Source organism: Bombina bombina, chromosome 8, assembly GCF_027579735.1.
Source record: "Bombina bombina isolate aBomBom1 chromosome 8, aBomBom1.pri, whole genome shotgun sequence".
Lineage (NCBI taxonomy): Eukaryota > Metazoa > Chordata > Amphibia > Anura > Bombinatoridae > Bombina > Bombina bombina.
Window position 1 is genome coordinate 179,889,689 of NC_069506.1, and position 25,002 is coordinate 179,914,690.

Below are 25,002 nucleotides of genomic sequence, written 5' to 3' on the forward strand. Positions count from 1 at the left end.
GGCAAGAGTCCATGAGCTAGTGACGTATGGGATATACATTCCTACCAGGAGGGGCAAAGTTTCCCAAACCTCAAAATGCCTATAAATACACCCCCCCCCACCACACCCACAATTCAGTTTAACGAATAGCCAAGAAATGGGGTGATAAGAAAGGAGCGAAAGCATCAACAAGGAATTGGAATAATTGTGCTTTATACAAAAAAAATCATAACCACCATAAAAAGGGTGGGTCTTATGGAGTCTTGCCAATATGAAAGAAATGAATTTATCAGGTAAATTCTTACATAAATTATGTTTTCTTTCATGTAATTGGCAAGAGTCCATGAGCTAGTGACGTATGGGATAGCAAATACCCAAGATGTGGCACTCCATGCAAGAGTCACTAGAGAGGGAGGGATAAAAATAAAGACAGCCAATTCCGCTGAAAAAATAATCCACAACCCAAATCAAATGTTTTAATCTTATAATGAAAAAAAACTGAAGTTATAAGCAGAAGAATCAAACTGAAACAGCTGCCTGAAGTACTTTTCTACCAAAAACTGCTTCTGAAGAAGAGAAAACATCAAAATGGTAGAATTTAGTAAAAGTATGCAAAGAAGACCAAGTTGCTGCTTTGCAAATCTGATCAACAGGAGCTTCATTCCTAAAAGCCCAGGAAGTAGAAACTGACCTAGTAGAATGAGCCGTAATCCTCTGAGGCGGTGAATTACCCGACTCCAAATAAGCATGATGAATCAACAGCTTTAACCAAGATGCCAAAGAAATGGCAGAAGCCTTCTGACCTTTCCTAGAACCAGAAAAGATAACAAATAGACTAGAAGTCTTTCTGAAATCTTTAGTAGCTTCAACATAATATTTCAAAGCTCTTACCACATCCAAAGAATGTAAAGATCTCTCCAGAGAATTCTTAGGATTAGGACACAATGAAGGGACAACAATTTCTCTACTAATGTTGTTGGAATTCACAACCTTAGGTAAAAATGTAAATGAAGTCCGCAAGACCGCCTTATCCTGATGAAAAATCAGAAAAGGAGACTCACAAGAAAGAGCAGATAATTCAGAAACTCTTCTAGCAGAAGAGATGGCCAAAAGGAACAATACTTTCCAAGAAACTAATTTAATGTCCAGAGAATGCATAGGCTCAAACGGAGGAGCATGTAAAGCTTTCAAAACCAAATTAAGACTCCAAGGAGATCCTGATGGAAAAATGGGCCTTGAGATAGAACGTCTGGCCTTAACGGAAGTGGCCAAGGTTGGCAACTGGACATCCGAACAAGATCTGCATACCAAAACCTGTGTGGCCATGCTGGAGCCACCAGCAGTACAAACGAACGCTCCATTATGATTTTGGAAATCACTCTTGGAAGAAGAACTAGAGGCGGAAAAATATAAGCAGGTTGATAACTCCAAGAAAGTATCAACGCATCCACTGCTTCCGCCTAAGGATCCCTGGACCTGGACATATACCTGGGAAGTTTCCTGTTTAGATGAGAAGCCATCAGATCTATTTCTGGAAGCCCCCACATAGAACAATCTGAAAAAACACATCTGGGTGAAGAGACCACTCTCCCGGATGTAAAGTCTGGCGACTGAGATAATCCGCTTCCCAATTGTCTATACCTGGGATATGGACTGCAGAAATTAGAGAGGAGCTGGATTCCGCCCAAGCAAGTATCCAAGATACTTCTTTCATAGCTTGAGGACTGTGAGTCCCACCTTGATGATTGACATACGCCACAGTTGTGACATTGTCTGTCTGAAAACAAATAAACGGTTCTCTCTTCAGAAGAGGCCAAAACTGAAGAGCTCTGAGAATCGCACGGAGTTCCAAAATATTGATTGGTAATCTCGCCTCTTGAGATCTCCAAACCCCCTGCGCTGTCAGAGATCCCCAGAAAGCTCCCCAACCTGCAAGACTTGCATCTGTTGTGATCACAGTCCATGTTGGACGAACAAAAGAGGCCCCTTGAACCAAACGATGGTGATCTAACCACCAAGTCAGAGATAGTCGAACATTGGGATTTAAGGATATTAATTGTGATATCCTTGTATAATCCCTGCACCACTGATTCAGCATACAAAGCTGAAGAGGTCTCATGTGAAAACGAGCAAAAGGGATTGCGTCCGATGCTGCAGTCATGAGACCTAAAACCTCCATGCACATAGCTACTGAAGGAAATGATTGAAACTGAAGGTTCCGACAAGCTGCAACCAATTTCAGACGTCTCTTGTCTGTTAGAGACAAAGTCATGGATACTGAATCTATTTGGAAACCTAAAAAGGTTACCCTTGTCTGAGGAGTCAAAGAACTTTTTGGTAAAATGATCCTCCAACCATGTTTTTGAAGAAACAACACTAGTTGATTTGTGTGAGATTCTGCAGAACGTAAAGACTGAGCAAGTACCAAGATATCGTCCAAATAAGGAAACACCGCAATATCCGCTCTCTGATTACAGAGAGTAGGGCACCGAGAACCTTTGAAAAGATCCTTGGAGCTGTCGCTAGGCCAAAAGGAAGAGCAACAAATTGCTAATGCTTGTCTAGAAAAGAGAATCTCAGGAACTGATGGTGATCTGGATGAATCGGAATATGAAGATATGCATCCTGTAAGTCCATTGTGGACATATAATGCCCTTGCTGAACAAAAGGCAGAATAGTCCTTATAGTCATCATTTTGAATGTTGGTATTCTCACATAATGGTTCAAAATTTTTAGATCCAGAACTGGTCTGAAAGAATTCTCCTTTGGGACAATGAACAGATTTGAATAAAACCCCAGACCCCGTTCCTGAACAGGAACTGGCACAATTACCCCAGATACCTCCAGGTCTGAAACACACTTCAGGAAAGCCTGAGCCTTTTCTGGGTTCACTGGAATGCGTGAGAGAAAGAAACTTTTCACAGGCGGTCTTACTTTGAAACCTATTCTGTACCCTTGATGTTCTGAATCCAATGTTCTGAATCCAATGATTTTGGATTGAATTGATCCAAATATCCTTGAAGAATTTTAGTCTGCCCCCTACCAGCTGAGCTGGAATGAGGGCCGCACCTTCATGCGGACTTGGGGGCTGATTTAGATCTTTTAAATGGCTTGGATTTATTCCAGACTGAAGAAGGCTTCCAATTGGAAACCATTCCCTTAGGGGAAGGATCAGGTTTCTGTTCCTTATTTTGTCGAAAGGAACGAAAACGGTTAGCAGCCTTAAATTTACCCTTAGATTTTTTATTTTGAGGCAAAAAAGCTCCCTTCCTCCCAGTGACAGTTGAAATAATTGAATCCAACTGAGAACCAAATAATTTATTACCTTGGAAAGAGAGAGATAGCAACGTTGATTTGGAAGTCATATCAGCATTCCAAGATTTAAGCCATAAAGCTCTTCTAGCTAATATAGCTAAAGACATATATCTGACATCAATTCTGATGATATAAAAAATGGCATCACAAATGAAATTATTAGCATGTTTAATTAACTTAACAATGCTATACACATTATGATCTGATACTTGTTGCGCTAGGGTTTCCAACCAAAAAGTTGAAGCAGCTGCAACATCAGCCAAAGAAATAGCAGGCCTAAGAAGATGACCTGAACATAAATAAGCCTTCCTTAGATATGATTCAAGTTTCCTATCTAAAGGATCTTTAAAAGAAGTACTATCTGCCGTAGGAATAGTAGTATGTTTAGCAAGAGTAGAGATGGTCCCATCAACTTTGGGGATCTTTTCCCAAAACTCCAATCTATCAGACGGCAAAGGGTACAGCTGCTTAAACCTTGAAGAAGGTGTAAAAGAGGTACCCAGTCTATTCCATTCCCTAGAAATTACATCTGAAATAGCATCAGGAACTGGAAAAACCTCTGGAATAACTACATGAGGTTTAAAAACTGAATTTAAACGTTTACTAGTTTTAATATCAAGAGGACTAGTGTCCTCTATATCTAATGCAATCAACACCTCTTTCAATAAGGAACGAATATACTCCATTTTAAATAAATATGAAGATTTGTCAGTGTCAATATCTGAGGCAGAATCTTCTGAAACCAGATAGATCCTCATCAGAGATAGATAAATTAGAATGTTGTCGGTCATTTAAAAATTCCTCAAATTTTATGAGAAGTTTTAAAAGAGCTTTTACGTTTATTAGAAGGTGGTATGACAGACAAAGCCTTTTGAATAGAATTAGAAACACATTCTCTCACATTAACAGGAATATCCTGAGCATTAGATGTTGAAGGAATAACAACAGGTAATGGATTACTACTAATGGAAATATTTTCTGCATGTAAAAGTTTGTCATGACAAATATCACAAATTACAGCCGGAGGTACAGTTACCACAAGTTTACAACAAATGCACTTAGCTTTGGTAGAACCGACATCAGGCAGCAGGATTCCAATAGTGGATTCTGAAACAGGATCAGATTGAGACATCTTGCAATATGTAAGAGAAAAAATAACATATAAAGCAAAATTATCAATTTCCTTATATTACAGTTTCAGGAATGGGAAAAAATGCAAACAGAATAAGCCTCTGGAAACCAGAAGCAAAAATACATGAAGACTTAAATAATGTCAAAAGTCTGGCGCCAAGTATGACGCCCACAACTGTCAAAATATTTTTGGCGCCAAAAACGTCTGCAACAAACACGAGCGTCATAGATGACGCAACTACGTGAAAATTCTCGGCGCCAACTAAGACGCCGGAAATGACGAAAATACGTCAACAAATGTAATTCTCATGCCAAAATAGTCTCGCGCCAAGAATGACGCAATAAATTATAGCATTTTGCGCACCTGCGAGCCTAACAGCCCGCAATTTAGAAGAAAGTCAATTTGAAAATTTCAGGTAAGAATTTTTTTTTTATATGTGCATTTCCCAAAAGGAAACTGCCAGTCTGCAGAAAGGAAATATACTGATAAACCTGAATCATGCCAAATATAAGTACAAACATTATATTTAGAACTTTACATTTAAAGTGCCAAACCATAGCTGAGAGTGTCTTAATAAAGGAAAACATACTTACCAAAAGCCACTCATCTACATAAAGTAGATAGCCAAACCAGTACTGAAACGAGAATCAGCAGAGGTAATGGTATATAAGAGTATATAGTCGATCTGAAAAGGGAGGTAGGAGATGAAGCTCTACGACCGATAACAGAGAACCTATGAAATAGATCCCCGTTAGGATGACCATTGCATTCAATAGGTAATACTCCCTTCACATCCCTCTGTCATTCACTGCACTCTGAGAGGAACCGGGCTTCATCATGCTGAGAAGCGCATATCAACGTAGAAATCTAGCACAAACTTACTTTACCACCTCCATAGGAGGCAAAGCTTGTAAAAACTGAATTGTGGGTGTGGTGGGGGTGTATTTATAGGCATTTTGAGGTTTGGGAAACTTTGCCCCTCCTGGTAGGAATGTATATCCCATACGTCACTAGCTCATGGACTCTTGCCAATTACATGAAAGAAATGGCACGATCTAGGGTTAAATAGGATAGCATATATCATTGACAAAGAGAAAAAATGTATCAAAACCTTTGAGGAATTAAAAACCGAATTCAATATTAAAAATAAGGAATTTTTTGCATATCTACAAAGCAGACATTTTGTCACAGAAAAAATGAAAGAGACATGCTGGTGTTGGGATATGGGTAATTTGGAAAGTTTGCTTACATTGTTTAAAAATGGGCATATGTCCATCTCCCCGTGCTATCATATGCTTGAATCCTGCAAAGGAGTCTCAATTTTAGAGAAAATCATTGCAGATTGGAATCGGATGATACCCCAGACTTAAATTGACTCTAAATTCATACAACTATCTATCCAGAAAGTTGCACAGGTCCCCCTGTCAGCTCCCTGGTGGGAGATACATGTTAAACTCTTGCACAATTCATATTTTACCCCTGAAAAAGGCTGTAAACTTTGTAATCTCAGTTTTAATAAATGTCCTAAATGTTATTCCCAGCAGCAGACTTAATGCATATGCTATGGAAATGCCCCAAGATCAGACACCTCTGGTGGAAACTAGAGTTTTGGCTTAGTAAATCACTTAAAATCTCCCTTCCGAGGATAACGCAGGCGCAGACTATATTTGGTTTAAAGGACCAAGATGGACAACAACTAAATGATAAAGTGGTAATCATGTCCATTCTTGCAGTCAGATACCTTATTCTCAAAAAATGGAAAATGAGAGTAACACCATCTATCTTAGAGGTTAAGAACTGCCTGAGAATGCAATGTTTATTAGAACAAAGGGACACTAATCTAGATCAGTGATTTGCAACCTTTTTTTTGTCGTGGCACACTTTTTTACATTAAAAAATCCTGTGGCACACCACCATCCCAAAATTTTACAAAATCACACATTGTAGCCTAATACAGGATATATATACACAGTATATATATATATATATATATATATATATATATATATATATACACATACATATACACACACTGTACTGTGCTGTCATGCCATGCCTCCTACAAACTATACATGACATATTGACATTCATTCACAAACAATCATAATGATTGTCTGTGAATGAATGTCAATGTCATGGTTGTAAATAATGCCTGATGAGCCTGTCACATACCTCCCAATATTTCAAAATTTGAAAGAGGGACACCCCCACACTGTTGTCAGTCTGCCGCGGCACACCTGAGGATCTCTCACGGCACACTAGTGTGCCACGGCACACTGGTTGAAAAACACTGATCTAGATAATGAATCAGACAGACAATTTTTTTGTAAATGGTCAGTGTTTATTAAATCACTGCCCGCCAATGAGATAAATGATATGATATTCCAGTTTAGAAACTCTGAGTTGGTACTCCTGGGTATTTGGTAATAACCCTGCAAGTTGGATAGCAAATCTCAAGATGAATCCTTGTGCCCCGCCCGCCCCTCTCTTTCCTCTATTCCCTGAATTAATATTTTTCCCTTCTTCCCCTCTTTTTTTTTTTTTTTTTATTGGGTTAACTGGGTTAAGGATATAATAGAAAATAATCTTAGCAGTACATAGCTGAAGTATAAGTTCATTCTCAAGGGCCAGGTTATTCTTCTTTATAATTATTGTGAATAAAAATAATATTAACAGTATAATTATTCTTTTCTATGCTTTCATTTGTTGTAAGTGTTTTGACTGACGGCCTTGCAAGGCGCAAATTGTTGTTTTTTTACTGCTGTACTGCTGGATCTAAAAAAAATTGCTTGGTCTGTCTGAATTATAAAAGTTTAAACTTGATCTCTGGTTTAAAACATCAAAATATCTTCTGGTAAGTGAAAAACAAAAAGTGCAGTTCTTTAGTATAATACAAGCTGTGCATTTAATCTCTGCAGAGAATATACTAGGAATATTTTTTTTAAAGGAATCTATTAGCTTTTAAATAATACAACACAGATTTAGGTTATCTTTTATAATAGAACATTTTAAAACCAAACAATCAGAAAGTAACTACATAATTAGTTGACTACGAAAGTCAGTCGCTTTACAGAAACTACAAGAACGAACAGCTTAAATTTACAAGTAACATTGACTTAAAATAAAGGGACAACGTGAAATGAGAATAAATAAATACAACAAAAATAAAGGAGAAAAACAACTGGCAAATGGAAAAGCAAAGTTGAAAACATAATTGTATGGTGAAAACAATGTATACCTGGTACAGCAGGAGGGGGGGCAACAGGCTGCAAGGGATATGGAGGCTGGGAAAACGGTTTAACACTAAGAGAAATAATACAAAAATAAAATAAAAAATAAGCAACAAATGGGAGGGAAATAAATCACCTTTTACTCCTTTTTCCATGAAAGCAGTTTATGTGTTCAGAAAACAGAAAAACAGAGTGAAAACAGCATTGTCATTTATTTACAGAGTAAAACTGTACAATTTTGAATCAGGTACATGTATCCAAATACATACTACATATATTATATATTAATTTTATTATATTATAGAGGGCTAAAAATAGTTACTATATTTATAGATAAAACTACATTTTGTTATTTTCTACCCCATTGGAAAGAGGGTATGATCTATAAATTGATCAATAAGAACAATAAATACTTACTCCTGGGTTGGTCGGGGCTGACCAGCTCCACTCGGCCAAAACTGGAAAAAATCTGGGGACTAAATAAAACAAAAACATTGATTTATGTATGCTAAAACTGTCCAAAAAAAAACCCCAACAACCAATCAAGTTACAAGAATTGAAGAGGCAGTAAAGCGGTCTATAAGCAAGTAATTTTTGCATCACTGACCCCAGCTAATTAGATGACCCCAGTTAATTACAAAAGGTAAAGGTCTGTTCCCGAAACCTCATGCATTGCAGCTCTTGCCATGTAAATGCAACTGCGTCTCCCAATTGGGTCACCACACGTTCTGCATGGGAGCTGCAATAATTGTTCTTTCTGAGCAGAATTTTCCTTCAGTTAACCCATTTGCTAGGGTTAAACACACAATTTAAAACGGATAGTAAATTCCAAATTAAACATTCATGATTCAGATAGAGCATGTAATTTTAAACAACTTTCTAATTTGCTTTTATCATCAAATTTGCTTTTTTCTCTTGGTATTCTTAGTTGAGAGCTAAACCTATGTAGGCTTATATGCTAATTTATAAGCCCATGAAGGCCGCCTCTTATCTGAATGCATTTGACAGTTTAACAGCTAGGGGGCGTTAGTTCATGTGTCATGTATATAACATTGTGTTCATGCACATGGAGTTATTGAAGAGTCAGCACTAATTGCCTGAAATGCAAGTCTGTCAAAAGATCTGAGATAAGGAGGCAGTCAGCAGAAGCTTCGATACAAGGTAATTACACAGGTAAAAAGTATATTTCTATAACAGTGTTAGTTATGCAAAAATGGGGAATGGTAAAGGGATTATCTTTTTAAACAATAACATTTTAAGTGTTTACTAACCCGATAAAAGCACAAAATTCATCCTTCAAAATGACCTTTTAAATTTTAAAAACATAACATGCCCCACTACTAGATGAAGATATAAACATAGCAAAACCTGTCAACCAGTTAAAGACACTAGTATGAAGAATACATTACTTTGTTGCTCTCTCCTACACAATAAATCAGTGCACACTACAAATGGTCACAACAAATAGACACTTGCTTTATGCCACCCCTGAATCACAAGTTATGTCCCAGCTGTTGCCAAAACTGTTCTGTGCTACAAAATAATTGCTTATTTAAACACAAGAGCTGGTAAATCTCAAGAACAATGGAGCCAAAGCTATTAGAATTGTAAGCTTTGTATATTCGTTTGAAATTTATTTTAAATATATTTATTTTCTACCACCTAAAATAGTTTTGTAAGTTTCCCAGTTTGATATAATGTTGCCAAGCCCTGATCTAACAGATCTCATCTTCCAGGTCTGTATAGTCTTAGACAAAGCAAGTCATTCTCTCTCAGGGCCAGGTCCAGACTGAGCATAGGGCATACAAGGCATTTGCCCAGTGGGCTGGGGCCTTTTGCAGGCCAGAGCCTGTTGCTTTAGCCCCGCCCTGTTGCCAGCATTATTATTTGTGCATGATGCAGAGCCAGCCTTGCTTCGCCTCTCACTGCCTTGCTGTGTCTGTGAGTCAAGTAAGGGCTGGTCTGGCAGTTCCGGTGCCTGTTATTTTGAGTGGCTTCTGTTTTTATTACATTTAACTTTTTACTATTTAATTAAAGTGACAGGAGGATGTTACAAACGTTAAAGTGATGGCAAACTCTCCCTTTTTAAAATCAGATCAGAAATGCTATAACTTACTTTTTAAAATGGATATAAAATTCTAATACCCCGTGCTCCGCCGCACACTTCACAAGTCAATCTTCTGTGCCCTAACGGTTTAAATTGTTCTTTAATCAGCACTCAAGCGACAACAAAAGCGCCATATGGGCAGAGCGCTGATTGAACAACAATTCAAACTGTTAGCTCATAGAAAAATTGGCTTTTGAAGTGGGTCGCGGAGCACGTGGTATTTGAATTTCATATCTATATTAAAAAGTAAGCTATAGCGCATCTTCATTACAACTGATGAATTAAACTTTATCTAAAATATCTCTAACATTCTGGAACTGATTTTAAAAAGGGGAGAGTTTACCATCACTTTAAATGTGTTTGTAAATCAAACTAGTACATTATGCTTGGCAGAATTGGGGTATGGTAAAATAATACAAGGGGGTTGGAGTGGGCTGCTCGTCCTTAAAGGAACTGTGTACAAGAAAACAAATATGGGCCATTTAAAAAGGACCACTCAATGCAGTTAGGGTTGCCACCTGTCCCTTAAAATACAGAACACTTATAAGTTACACATGCTGCAGGATGTGCAGGGAAGAATATGAATAGTGCTGTCCAGAAACACAATACATGTTCCTCCCTGCACACCCTGCAGCATGTTTAACTCATAAGTGTCCAGGAAAACATGGCTGAGGTGGCAACCATAAATGCAGTAGAACTGCATAATTAACAAGTGTATAATAAAAAGACAACGATTTAACACCTAATTTCAAATAAGCAGTAGACTTTTTTCTGACAATTTTTTTTCTCTCCCATTTTCTGGCCCCTTGTATCATGTGACAGACATCAGCCAATCACAGACTAGTATACATATACCCTGTGAGCTTGTGCACATGCTCAATAGGATCTTGTTCCCCAGAAAGTGTGCATATAAAAAGATTGTGCAAAATTTTATAATGGAAGTAAATTGGAAAGGGTCTTAAAACTGCAATCAGAAACATTTATTTAGACTTGAGTGTCCCTTTAAATAAAGCTTTAGCGGTAGGTAAACTTTTTAACTTACATGCATTACCTATTTTGCAGCTAAATCTCCTAAAAATGGCAAAAACCTTGCAGAGTGTTTAACTGTGTATATATACTCTAATCACTAAGCTAGGATTGTCCCCTCACTCTCTAACTAGCGTGCCTACAGCCAGGAAGTCTCTAGCTGAGATGGCTCACTTGCTGGAGATACACTTAGTAATATGACTATATTGTGTATATATACTGTAATCACTAAGCTAGGATTGTCCCCTCACTCTCTAACTAGCGTACCTACAGCCAGGAAGTCTCTAGCTGAGATGGCTCACTTGCTGGAGATACACTTAGTAATATGACTATATTGTGTATATATACTGTAATCACTAAGCTAGGATTGTCCCCTCACTCTCTAACTAGCGTGCCTACAGCCAGGAAGTCTCTAGCTGAGATGGCTCACTTGCTGGAGATACACTTAGTAATATGACTATATTGTGTATATATACTGTAATCACTAAGCTAGGATTGTCCCCTCACTCTCTAACTAGCGTGCCTACAGCCAGGAAGTCTCTAGCTGAGATGGCTCACTTGCTGGAGATACACTTAGTAATATGACTATATTGTGTATATATACTGTAATCACTAAGCTAGGATTGTCCCCTCACTAACTAGCGTGCCTACAGCCAGGAAGTCTCTAGCTGAGATGGCTCACTTGCTGGAGATACACTTAGTAATATGACTATATTGTGTATATATACTGTAATCACTAAGCTAGGATTGTCCCCTCACTAACTAGCGTGCCTACAGCCAGGAAGTCTCTAGCTGAGATGGCTCACTTGCTGGAGATACACTTAGTAATATGACTATACTGTGTATATATACTCTAATCACTAAGCTAGGATTGTCCCCTCTCTAACTAGCGTGCCTACAGCCAGGAAGTCTCTAGCTGAGATGGCTCACTTGCTGGAGATACACTTAGTAATATGACTATATTGTGTATATATACTGTAATCACTAAGCTAGGATTGTCCCCTCACTAACTAGCGTGCCTACAGCCAGGAGGTCTCTAGCTGAGATGGCTCACTTGCTGGAGATACACTTAGTAATATGACTATATTGTGTATATATACTGTAATCACTAAGCTAGGATTGTCCCCTCACTAACTAGCGTGCCTACAGCCAGGAGGTCTCTAGTTGAGATGGCTCACTTGCTGGAGATACACTTAGTAATATGACTATATTGTGTATATATACTGTAATCACTAAGCTAGGATTGTCCCCTCACTAACTAGCGTGCCTACAGCCAGGAGGTCTCTAGCTGAGATGGCTCACTTGCTGGAGATACACTTAGTAATATGACTATATTGTGTATATATACTGTAATCACTAAGCTAGGATTGTCCCCTCACTAACTAGCGTGCCTACAGCCAGGAAGTCTCTAGCTGAGATGGCTCACTTGCTGGAGATACACTTAGTAATATGACTATATTGTGTATATATACTGTAATCACTAAGCTAGGATTGTCCCCTCACTAACTAGCGTGCCTACAGCCAGAAAGTCTCTAGCTGAGATGGCTCACTTGCTGGAGATACACTTAGTAATATGACTATATTGTGTATATATACTCTAATCACTAAGCTAGGATTGTCCCCTCACTAACTAGCGTGCCTACAGCCAGGAAGTCTCTAGCTGAGATGGCTCACTTGCTGGAGATACACTTAGTAATATGACTATATTGTGTATATATACTGTAATCACTAAGCTAGGATTGTCCCCTCACTCTCTAACTAGCGTGCCTACAGCCAGGAAGTCTCTAGCTGAGAAGGGTCACTTGCTGGAGATACACTTAGTAATATGAGTATATTGTGTATGTATACATATGCAGTGAAACACCCTGCAAGGTTTTTCTCAGATGTAGCTGCAAAATGTAAACTGCAACGTTTACCTACATCTAAAGCTTTATTTAGATAGCACATATTTGTTTGTGTGTACGCTGTCCCTTTAAAATGTCTGGGCCTTTTTTTAATCTCAGTCCAGTCCTGCTCAAGGCAGACCAAACTTCGGCTGTGACTTACCCCTGGAGTGGATGGGAATGGGGTCTGTGATATACTGGGTACTCCCAATTTGTTCTGGATTGCTGTGGCTGAAATCAGCTGTGCTGAGGACATTGCTGCCATACTCTGAAGAGCTTTATCTTTTGCTACCTGATCCTGTAACACACAAAGAAAGCCAAGAAAAACCTTGCATGAATTATATCAGTAAGGCTGCTGAGAAACAAATCCAGTGTACAAGTGAAGCAATATTATAAGCAATCATTATGCATTTCCTTTTATCTACACTAGAGGTCTCCAACCTTTTCAAAAGGGAGAACACAGGAAATCCATTGACAAACAAAAACTGAACTAAACAACATAAATATACAACATAATCAATACTCAAATAACCAGGTCTTTATTTAGCAAGATAGGTGACAAAAACCTGTACTTACAAACAGAAACAAACATATCCCTGGCTTCAAAAAATTAATGAGAAAAATGCCACAAGCCTTCTGGGTGCTGCAGATGGGAAGACAAGTGATAGTGGGATGGGGGGAGGAAAGAAATTTATTGTGGGCCCCCGGGACGAGAGTTGCACAAAATGTATCTATATAAATTTGTAATCGAATCTGTTAATATTCAGAAACCGCTCCAAATTTGGACCAGGACGGCCTAAACACAGATACAACACAAGTTTTTTCAGCATGTCTGCTTTTAACATACTTGTGTATGTTTATATTTTAAAGGGACAGTAAACACCTTGAGAATGAAACAACTGTTTTAATTATTAATTTAACCTCCTTTTCATGTAATGTAACGCAGAAATTGCTCAAAGCCCAGATTGGATTGGAGTTTGGCTATTGAATAATAATTTCATTAAAAAGGATGTTCATTTTTTATTTTTTTTAAACTTTAAGACTTGGTTGTAATGAAATGTATTGTAACTACAAGATGTTTACTGTTCCTTTATGTATTCTGTTCAATTTATAGTTTTACCCAGAAAATGATAAAAACTAATTTGTTATGAAAAAACAGAATTTATGCTTACCTGATAAATTTCTTTCTCTTGTGATGTATCGAGTCCACGGATTCATGCATACTTGTGGGATATTCTCCTTCCCAACAGGAAGTGGCAGATAGAGCACCCACAGCAGAGCTGTCTATATAGCTCCTCCCTTAGCTCCACCCCCCCAGTCATTCGACCGAAGGCTAGGAAGAAAAAGGAGAAACTATAGGGTGCAGTGGTGACTGAAGTTTTTTTAAATAAAAATATACTACCTGTCTTAAATAGACAGGGCGGGCGGGCCGTAAACTCGATACATCACAAGAGAAAGAAATTTATCAGGTAAGCATAAATTCTGTTTTCTCTTGTAAGATGTATCGAGTCCACGGATTCATCCATACTTGTGGGATACCAATACCAAAGCTTTAGGATACGGATGAAGGGAGGGACAAGACAGGTACCTTAAACGGAAGGCACCACTGCTTGTAAAAACTTTCTCCCAAAAATAGCCTCCGAAGAAGCAAAAGTATTGAATTTGTAAAATTTGGAAAAAGTATGAAGCGAAGACCAAGTCGCCGCCTTACAAATCTGTGCAACAGAAGCCTCATTTTTAAAAGCCCATGTGGAAGCCACTGCTCTAGTAGAATGAGCAGTAATTCTTTCAGGAGGCTGCTGGCCAGCAGTCTCATAAGCCATACGGATGATGTCTTTCAGCCAAAAAGAAAGAGAGGTAGCCGTAGCCTTTTGACCTCTCCGCTTACCAGAATAGACAACAAACAATGAAGATGTTTGACGGAAATCTTTGGTTGCTTGTAAGTAGAACTTTAAAGCATGAACCACATCAAGATTGTGCAACAGACGTTCCTTCTTTGAAGAAGGATTAGGACACCGCGAAGGAACAACAATTTCCTGATTGATATTCATATTAGAAACAACCTTAGGAAGGAATCCAGGTTTGGTACGTAAAACCACCTTATCTGCATGGAAAACAAGATAAGGTGAGTCACCCTGAAAAGCAGATAACTCAGAAACTCTTCAAGCCGAAGAGATAGCTACTAAAAACAAAACTTTCCAAGATAGAAGCTTAATATCTATGGATATAAACGGAACCCCTTGAAGAACTTTAAGAACCAAGTTTAGGCTCCATGGCGGAGCAACAGGTATTAATACAGACTTGATCCTGACCAAGGCCTGACTAAACGCTTGAATGTCTGGGACATCTGCCAGACGTTTGTGTAAAAGAATAGACAAAGCAAAGATATTTGTCCCTTTAAGGAACTAGCTGATAATCCCTTCTCCAATCCTTCTTGGAGAAAGGACAAAATTCTAGGAATCCTAATCTTACTCCATGAGTAACCCTTGGATTCACACCAACAAAGATATTTGCGCCAAATCTTATGATAGATTTTCCTGGTGAGAGGCTTTCTAGCCTGAATCAGGGTATCAATGACCGACTCAGAGAAACCACGCTTTGATAGAATCAGGTGTTCAATCTCCAAGCAGTCAGACGCAGAGAAATTAGATTTGGATGCTTGAACGGACCTTGGATTAGAAGGTCCTGCCTCATTGGCAGAGTCCACGGTGGAACAGATGACATGTCCACCAGGTCTGCATACCAAGTCCTGCGTGGCCCCGCAGGCGCTATCAGAATCCCCGAAGCTCTCTCCTGCTTGATTCTGGCAACCAGACGTAGGAGGAGAGGAAACGGTGGAAATACATAAGCCAGATTGAAGGACCAGGGCACTGCTAGAGCATCTATCAGTACCGCCTGGGGACCTGGACCCGTAACAAGGAAGGTTGGCGTTCTGTCGGGACACCATCAGATCAAATTCTGGTGTGCCCCATAGCTGAGTCAGCTGGGCAAATACCTCCGGATGGAGCTCCCACTCCCCCGGATGAAAAGTCTGACGACTTAGGAAATCCGCCTCCCAGTTCTCTACCCCTGGGATATGGATTGCTAAGAGATAGCAAGAGTGATCCTCCGCCCATCGGATTATTTTGGTTACCTCCATCATCGCTAGAGAACTCTGTGTTCCTCCTTGATGATTAATATAGGCTACAGTCGTGATGTTGTCCGACTGAAACCTGATGAATTTGGCCGTAGCTAGCTGAGGCCACGCCTGAAGCGCATTGTATATCGCTCTCAGTTCTAGAATGTTTATCGGGAGGAGTTTCCTCCCGAGACCATAAGCCCTGTGCTTTTAGGGATTTCCAGACTGCACCCCAGTCTGGAAATCTGTCGTTACTATGAGCCACTCTGGCCTGCGGAAACACATTCCCTGAGACAGGTGGTCCTGAGACAACCACCAGAGAAGAGAATCTCTGGTCTCTTGGTCCAGATGTAGTTGAGGAGATAAATCTGCATAATCCCCATTCCACTGTTTGAGCATGCATAGTTGCAGTGGTCTGAGGTGTAGGCGGGCATAAGGAATTATGTCCATTGCCACTACCATGAGTCCGATTACCTCCATACACTGAGCCACTGATGGCCGAGGAATGGAATGAAGAGCTTGGCAAGTGGTTAAAAACATAATTTATGCTTACCTGATAAATTTATTTCTCTTGTAGTGTATTCAGTCCACGGGTCATCCATTACTTATGGAATATATTCTCTTCCCAACAGGAAATTGCAAGAGGATCACCCAAGCAGAGCTGCTACATAGCTCCTCCCCTCACATGTCATATTCAGTCATTCGACCAAAACAAGACGAGAAAGGAGGAACCATAGGGTGCAGTGGTGACTGAAGTATTAATTAAAATTTAGATCTGCCTAAAAAAGACAGGGCGGGCCGTGGACTGAATACACTACAAGAGAAATAAATTTATCAGGTAAGCATAAATTATGTTTTCTCTTGTTAAGTGTATTCAGTCCACGGGTCATCCATTACTTATGGGATACCAATACCAAAGCCAAGTACACGGATGATGGGAGGGACAAGGCAGGCACTTAAACGGAAGGAACCACTGCCTGTAGAACCTTTCTCCCAAAAACAGCCTCCGAAGAAGCAAAAGCGTCAAATTTGTAAAATTTTGAAAAAGTGTGAAGCGAAGACCAAGTCGCAGCCTTGCAAATCTGTTCAACAGAGGCCTCATTCTTAAAGGCCCAGGTGGAAGCCACAGCTCTAGTGGAATGAGCTGTAATTCTTTCAGGGGGCTGCTGTCCAGCAGTCTCATAGGCTAAACGTATTATGCTACGAAGCCAAAAGGAGAGAGAGGTTGCCGAAGCTTTTTGACCTCTCCTCTGTCCAGAGTAAACGACAAACAGGGAAGAAGTTTGACGAAAATCTTTAGTTGCCTGTAAATAGAATTTCAGGGCACGGACTACGTCCAGATTATGCAAAAGTCGTTCCTTCCTTGAAGAAGGATTAGGACATAATGACGGAACAACAATCTCCTGATTGATATTCCTGTTAGAGACTACCTTAGGTAAAAACCCAGGTTTAGTACGCAGAACTACCTTGTCTGAATGGAAAATCAGATAAGGAGAATCACAGTGTAAGGCAGACAATTCCGAGACTCTTCGAGCCGAGGAAATAGCCATCAAAAATAGAACTTTCCAAGATAAAAGTTTAATATCAACGGAATGAAGGGGTTCAAACGGAACTCCTTGAAGAACTTTAAGAACCAAGTTTAAGCTCCACGGAGGAGCAACAGCTTTAAATATAGGCTTAATCCTAGCTAAAGCTTGACAAAAGGCCTGGACGTCTGGAACTTCTGCCAGATGCTTGTGCAAAAGAATAGACAGAGCAGAAATCTGTCCCTTTAAAGAACTAGCTGATATGCCTTTTTCCAAGCCCTCTTGGAGAAAAGACAATATCCTCGGAATCCTAACCTTACTCCACGAGTAACTCTTGGATTCGCACCAATACAGGTATTTACGCCATATCTTATGGTAGATTTTTCTGGTAACAAGCTTTCGTGCCTGTATCAAAGTATCAATAACTGACTCGGAGAAGCCACGCTTTGATAGGATCAAGCGTTCAATCTCCACGCAGTCAGTCTCAGAGAAATTAGATTTGGATGATTGAAGGGACCTTGTATTAGAAGGTCTTTCCTCAAAGGTAGAGTCCATGGAGGACAGGGCGACATGACCACTAGGTCTGCATACCAGGTCCTGCGTGGCCATGCAGGCGCTATCAGGATCACCGATGCTCTCTCCTGTTTGATCTTGGCAATCAGTCGAGGGAGCAGAGGAAACGGTGGAAACACATAAGCCATGTTGAAAAACCAAGGAGCTGCTAGAGCATCTATCAGCTTCGCTCCCGGGTCCCTGGACCTGGAACCGTAAAGAGGAAGTTTGGCGTTCTGGCGAGACGCCATGAGATCCAGTTCTGGTTTGCCCCAACGATGGACCAGTTGAGCAAATACCTCCGGATGGAGTTCCCACTCCCCCGGATGAAAAGTCTGACGACTTAGAAAGTCCGCCTCCCAGTTCTCCACTCCTGGGATGTGGATCGCTGACAAGTGGCAAGAATGAGACTCTGCCCAGCGAATTATCTTTGAGACTTCCAACATCGCTAGGGAGCTCCTGGTTCCCCCTTGATGGTTGATATAAGCCACAGTCGTGATGTTGTCAGACTGAAATCTGATGAACCTCAGTGTTGCTAGCTGAGGCCAAGCTAGAAGAGCGTTGAATATTGCCCTTAGCTCCAGAATATTTATTGGGAGGAGTTTCTCCTCCTGAGTCCAGGATCCCTGAGCCTTCAGGGAATTCCAGACTGCGCCCCAGCCTAGGAGGCTGGCATCTGTTGTTACAATCGTCCAATCTGGCCTGCGAAAGGTCATGCCCCTGGACAGATGGACCCGAGATAACCACCAGAGAAGAGAATCTCTGGTCTCTTGATCCAGATTTAGTAGAGGGGACAAATCTGAGTAATTCCCATTCCACTGACTTAGCATGCACAATTGCAGATGTCTGAGATGCAGGCCCGCAAATGGCACTATGTCCATTGCCGCTACCATTAAGCCGATTACTTCCATGCACTGAGCCACTGACGGACGTGGAATGGAATGAAGGACCCGGCAAGCATTTAAGAGTTTTGATAACCTGGCCTCCCGTCAGGTAAATTTTCATTTTTACAGAATCTATCAGAGTCCCTAGGAAGGAAACTCTTGTGAGTGGTGATAGAGAACTCTTTTCCACATTCACCTTCCACCCATGCGACCTTAGAAATGCCACAACTATCTCTGTATGAGACTTGGCAATTTGCAAGCTTGCCGCCTGTATCAGGATGTCATCTAGATACGGAGCCACCGCTATGCCTCGTGGTCTTAGAACCGCCAGAAGAGAGCCCAGCACCTTTGTAAAGATTCTCGGGGCCGTAGCCAACCCGAAGGGAAGAGCTACAAACTGGTAATGCCTGTCTAGGAAGGCAAATCTTAGGAACCGATGATGATCTTTGTGAATCGGTATGTGAAGGTAGGCATCCTTTAAATCCACCGTGGTCATGTACTGACCCTCTTGGATCATGGGTAGGATAGTCCGAATAGTTTCCATTTTGAATGATGGAACTCTTAGGAATTTGTTTAAAATCTTTAGGTCCAAAATTGGCCTGAAGGCACCCTCTTTCTTGGGAACCACGAACAGATTTGAATAAAATCCCTGTCCTTGTTCCGTCCGCGGAACTGGGTGGATCACTCCCATTACTAGGAGGTCTTGTACGCAACATAGGAATGCCTCTTTCTTTATTTGGTTTTCTGATAACCTTGAAAGATGAAATCTCCCTAGAGGAGGAGAAGCCTTGAAGTCCAGAAGATATCCCTGAGATATGATCTCCAACGCCCAGGGATCCTGGACATCTCTTGCCCACGCCTGGGCGAAGAGAGAAAGTCTGCCCCCCACTAGATCCGTTTCCAGATAGGGGGCCATCCCTTCATGCTGTCTTAGGGGCAGTAGCAGGTTTTCTGGCCTGCTTGCCCTTGTTCCAGGACTGGTTAGTTTTCCAGGCCTGTCTGTAACGAGCAACGGTTCCTTCCTGTTTTGGGGCGGAGGAAGTTGACGTTGCTCCTGCCCTGAAGTTTCGAAAGGCACGAAAATTAGACTGTTTGGCCTTTGATTTGGCCTTGTCCTGAGGAAGGGTATGACCCTTACCTCCCGTAATGTCAGCGATAATTTCTTTCAAGCCGGGCCCGAATAAGGTTTGCCCCTTGAAAGGAATATTAAGTAATTTAGAGTTAGAAGTCACATCAGCTGACCAGGATTTAAGCCATAACGCTCTGCGCGCTTGAATGGCAAAACCGGAATTCTTAGCCGTTAGTTTAGTTAGATGTACAATGGCATCAGAAACAAATGCATTAGCTAGCTTAAGTGCTTTAAGCTTGTCCATAATTTCATCCAATGGAGCTGAGTGAATGGCCTCTTCTAGAGACTCAAACCAAAATGCCGCAGCAGCAGTGACAGGCGCAATGCATGCAAGGGGCTGTAAGATAAAACCTTGTTGAACAAACATTTTCTTAAGGTAACCCTCCAATTTTTTATCCATTGGATCAGAAAAAGCACAACTATCTTCCACCGGGATAGTGGTACGCTTAGCTAAAGTAGAAACTGCTCCCTCCACCTTAGGGACCGTCTGCCATAAGTCCCGTGTAGTGGCGTCTATTGGAAACATTTTTCTAAATATAGGAGGTGGGGAAAAGGGCACACCAGGTCTATCCCACTCCTTGCTAATAATTTCTGTAAGCCTTTTAGGTATAGGAAAAACGTCGGTACACACCGGTACTGCATAGTATCTATCCAGCCTACATAATTTCTCTGGAATCGCAACTGTGTTACAGTCATTCAGAGCCGCTAAAACCTCCCCTAGCAATACACGGAGGTTCTCAAGCTTAAATTTAAAATTAGAGATCTCTGAATCCGGTTTCCCTGGATCAGATCCGTCACCTACAGAATGAAGCTCTCCGTCCTCATGTTCTGCAAACTGTGACGCAGTATCGGACATGGCTCTTGTAGCACCAGCACGCTCTATTCTTACTCCAGAGCAATCGCGCTTGCCTCTTAATTCTGGCAATTTAGATAATACTTCTGTCAGGGTATTATTCATAATATTAGCCATGTCTTGTAAGGTGATTTGTATGGCCGTCCCTGATGCACTTGGCGCCACAATATCACGCGCCTCCTGAGCGGGAGGCGAAGGTACTGACACGTGAGGAGAGTTAGTCGGCATAACTTCCCCCTCGTTGTCTGGTGATAATCCCTTTATAGATAAAGACTGACCTTTATTATTTAAAGTGAAATCAATACATTTAGTACACATGTTTCTGTGGGGCTCCACAGTGGCCTTTAAACATAGTGAACAAACAGATTCATCTGTGTCAGACATGTTTAAACAGACTAGCAATAAGACTAGCAGACTTGGAAAACACTGTAAATAATTTTACAAGTAATAAAGAAAAACGCTACTGTGCCTTTAAGAAGCACAGAAAACTGTCACAGTTGAAATAACAATGAACCAAATCAGTTATAGCAAACAAATTTTCACAGTAAATGTATTAAGTTAGCAGAGCATTGCACCCACTTGCAAATGGATGATTAACCCCTTAAAACCCAAACGGTTTTTATAAGCAAAAAAAACGTTTTTTAATACAGTCAAAAAACCACTGTCACAGGTCTGCTGTGACTGATTACCTCCCTCAAAATGACTTTTGAAGTCCCTTAAGCTGTCTGGAGACGACCCGGGTCAAGCAGAAGGAAGCAGGAAGACAGAGCCTGAATTTTTACTGCGTCAAAAGAGCGCTAAAATAGGCCCCTCCTACTCAATATTACAATATTGGGAGTTTCAGTTAACTGTTTCTATGCAGAAATATTGTCAGCCATGTGGAAAAATGTTATGCCCCAACAAGTTTTATCACCAATGTACCTCACAAAACGATTAAACATGCCAGTAAAATCGTTTTAAACATCCCTTTTTTAAGGAGCATGTATCTCTATTGATAAGCCTGATACCAGTCTTCCTACTGCATTTAAGGCTTATAACATCACTTCAGTATTAATAGCATTTTCTCAGTCAAATTCCATTCCTTAGAAAATTACTTTACTGTATATAATTTAAACCAGCCTGCTAACAGTCGCTCTCACTGTATTAAAGGCTTTTTTACTTACATTACATCGGTATCAGCAGTATTTTCTTAGTCAATTCCATTCCTTAGAAAAATAATTTACTGCACATACCTTGTTTGCAGGGTTCCCCGCACGCTATTCCCTTTCTGAAAGTTACCTCACTCCTCAGAATATGCGAGAACAGCCAGTGGATCTTAGTTACTGCCGCTAAGATCATAGAAAACGCAGGCAGATTCTTCTTCCAAATACTGCCTGAGAATAAACAACACACTCCGGTGTTATTTTAAAATAACAAACTTTTGATTGAAGAAATAAACTAAGTATAAAAACACCACAGACCTCTCACAACGTCCTATCTATTAAGTTGCAAGAGAATGACTGAATATGACATGTGAGGGGAGGAGCTATGTAGCAGCTCTGCTTGGGTGATCCTCTTGCAATTTCCTGTTGGGAAGAGAATATATTCCATAAGTAATGGATGACCCATGGACTGAATACACTTAACAAGAGAAAGCTTTGAATTTCTGACCTCCGTCAGAAATATTTTCAGTTCCACCGAGTCTATCAGAGTCCCTAGGAAGGAAACTCTTGTGAGAGGGACGAGAGAACTCTTTTTTATGTTCACCTTCCACCCGTGAGATCTCAGAAAAGCCAATACTATGTCCGTGTGAAACTTGGCTAGCTGGAAAGACGACGCCTGAATTAAGATGTCGTCTAGATAAGGCGCCACTGCTATACCCCGCGGTCTTAGAACCACCAAAAGGGACCCTAGCACCTTTGTGAAAATTCTGGGAGCCGTGGTCAACCCGAAAGGAAGGGCTACAAACTGGTAATGCCTGTCCAGAAAGGCAAATCTGAGGAATTGATGATGATCTCTGTGAATAGGGATGTGTAGATACGCATCCTTTAAATCCATGGTAGTCATATATTGACCCTCCTGGATCAGAGGAAGAATAGTCCGAATATTCTCCATCTTGAAAGATGGTACTCTGAGGAATTTGTTTAGAATTTTGAGATTCAAGATCGGTCTGAAAGTTCCCTCTTTTTTGGGAACCACAAACAGGTTGGAGTAAAAACCTAGCCCTTGTTCCGCTCTTGGAACTGGGAGGATCATTCCCATGGTATGTAGGTCTTCTACACAGCGTAAGAACGCCTCTCTCTTTGTCTGGTTTGCAGACAATTGAGAAATGTGAAATCTCCCCCTTGGGGGGGAGTCTGAAGTCCAGAAGATATCCTTGGGACACAATTTCTAAAGCCCAGGAATTGTGAACATCTCTTGCCCAAGCCTGAGCGAAGAGAGAGAGTCTGCCCCCTACTAGATCCGTTCCCGGATCGGGGGCTACCCCTTCATGCTGTCTTAGAGGCAGCAGCAGGCTTCTTGGCCTGTTTACCCTTGTTCCAAGCCTGGTTAGGTCTCCAGACTGACTTGGATTGGCCAGAATTCCCCCTTTGCATTGCTGCAGGGGAAGCTGAAGCGGGACCACCCTTGAAGTTCCGAAAGGAACGAAAATTATTTTGTTTGGTCCTCATTTTATTTGTTTTATCCTGAGGGAGGGCATGGCCTTTCCCTCCAGTGATGTCTGAAATAATCTATTTCAGTGCAGGCCCGAATAGGGTCTTTCCTTTGAAAGGGATGTTCAACAGTTTAGATTTTGATGACACATCAGCAGACCAGGACTTAAGCCATAGCGCCCTGCGTGCTAAAATGGCAAAACCTGAATTCTTTGCCGCTAACTTAGCCATTTGGAAAGCGGCATCTGTAATGAAAGAATTAGCCAACTTAAGGGCCTTAATTCTATCTATAATATCCTCTAATGGAGTCTCCACCTGGAGAGCCTCTTCTAGAGCCTCAAACCAGAAAGCAGCTGCAGTAGTTACAGGAACAATGCATGCAATAGGTTGGAGAAGAAAACCTTGATGAACAAAAATTTTCTTTAGGAGATCCTCTAATTTTGTATCCATAGGATCTTTGAAAGCACAACTGTCTTCGATAGGTATAGTTGTACGCTTAGCAAGAGTAGAAATAGCTCCCTCCACCTTAGGAACTGTCTGCCAGGAGTCCTTCATGGTGTCAGATATGGGAAACATTTTCTTAAAAACAGGAGGGGGAGCGAACGGAATACCTGTCTATCCCACTCCTTATTAACATTAGTCACAATCCTCTTAGGGACTGGAAAAACATCAGTGTAAACAGGAACCTCTAAGTATCTGTCCATTTTACACAATTTCTCTGGGACCACTATAGGGTCACAATCATCTAGAGTAGCTAATACCTCTTTGAGCAATAAGCGGAGGTGTTCAAGCTTAAATTTAAAGGCCGTCATATCAGAATCTGTCTGAGGGAGTGTCTTTCCAGAATCAGAAATCTCTCCCTCAGATAACAAATCCCTTACCACTACTTCAGAACATTGTGAGGGTATATCGGATACGGCTACTAAAGCGTCAAGACTGCTCAGCATTTGTTCTTAAACCAGAGCTGTCACGCTTTCCTTGTAAACCAGGAAGTTTAGAAAAAACCTCTGTGAGGGTTTTATTCATAACTGTGGCCATGTCTTGTAAAGTAAATGAATGGGACGCACTAGAGGTACTTGGCGTCACTTGTGCGGGCGTTACTGGTTGCGACACTTGGGTAGAGCTAGATGTTAAACCCTCATTTCTTTCTGTCTGAGAATCATCTATTGCAATATTTTTAAGTGCTAAAATATGCTCTTTATAATTTATAGACATATCAGTGCAAGTGGGACACATTCTAAGAGGGGATTCCACAATGGCTTCCAAACATATTGAACAAGGATTTTCCTTGGTGTCAGACATGTTAAACAGGCTAGTAATGTAACAAGCAAGCTTGGAAAACACTTTAATCAAAGAAATAACACTTTAGGCAAAAACGGTACTGTGCCTTGAAGAGAAAAAAAGCTGCACAAAGTCTGCAAAACAGTGTAAAAAAGCAGTAAACAAAACAAAATTTTTACAGTAGCATCATAAAGCCTTAATAACTTTGCACAACTATGCAAATAAACAATTAACCCCTTAATGTAAAAACCGGATTGAAAAAATATCAAAACCGGTAAAATAACGTTCAGCACCTTGCCACAGCTCTGCTGTGGCGCCTACCTGCCCTTTAGGAACGATTTGTGGGGGAAAAAA

The 25,002-nt window shown here is 40.7% G+C and overlaps 1 protein-coding gene across 3 annotated transcripts in view; it reads right to left on the reverse strand.

Moving 5' to 3' along the window:
• Window positions 1-25,002, reverse strand: part of LOC128638656 (transcriptional enhancer factor TEF-1) — a 130,109-nt gene that overhangs the window by 28,644 nt on the left and 76,463 nt on the right. For 2 of the 3 annotated variants that reach the window (XM_053690760.1, XM_053690759.1), the window contains 3 exons: window positions 12,836-12,970; window positions 8,074-8,132; window positions 7,665-7,729 (listed from right to left, as the gene is read on the reverse strand). In XM_053690760.1, the coding sequence (XP_053546735.1) occupies window positions 7,665-7,729; window positions 8,074-8,132; window positions 12,836-12,970 (259 nt within the window). The remainder of the gene's footprint in view (window positions 1-7,664; window positions 7,730-8,073; window positions 8,133-12,835; window positions 12,971-25,002) is intronic. The other variant, XM_053690761.1, reaches the window with a different exon arrangement.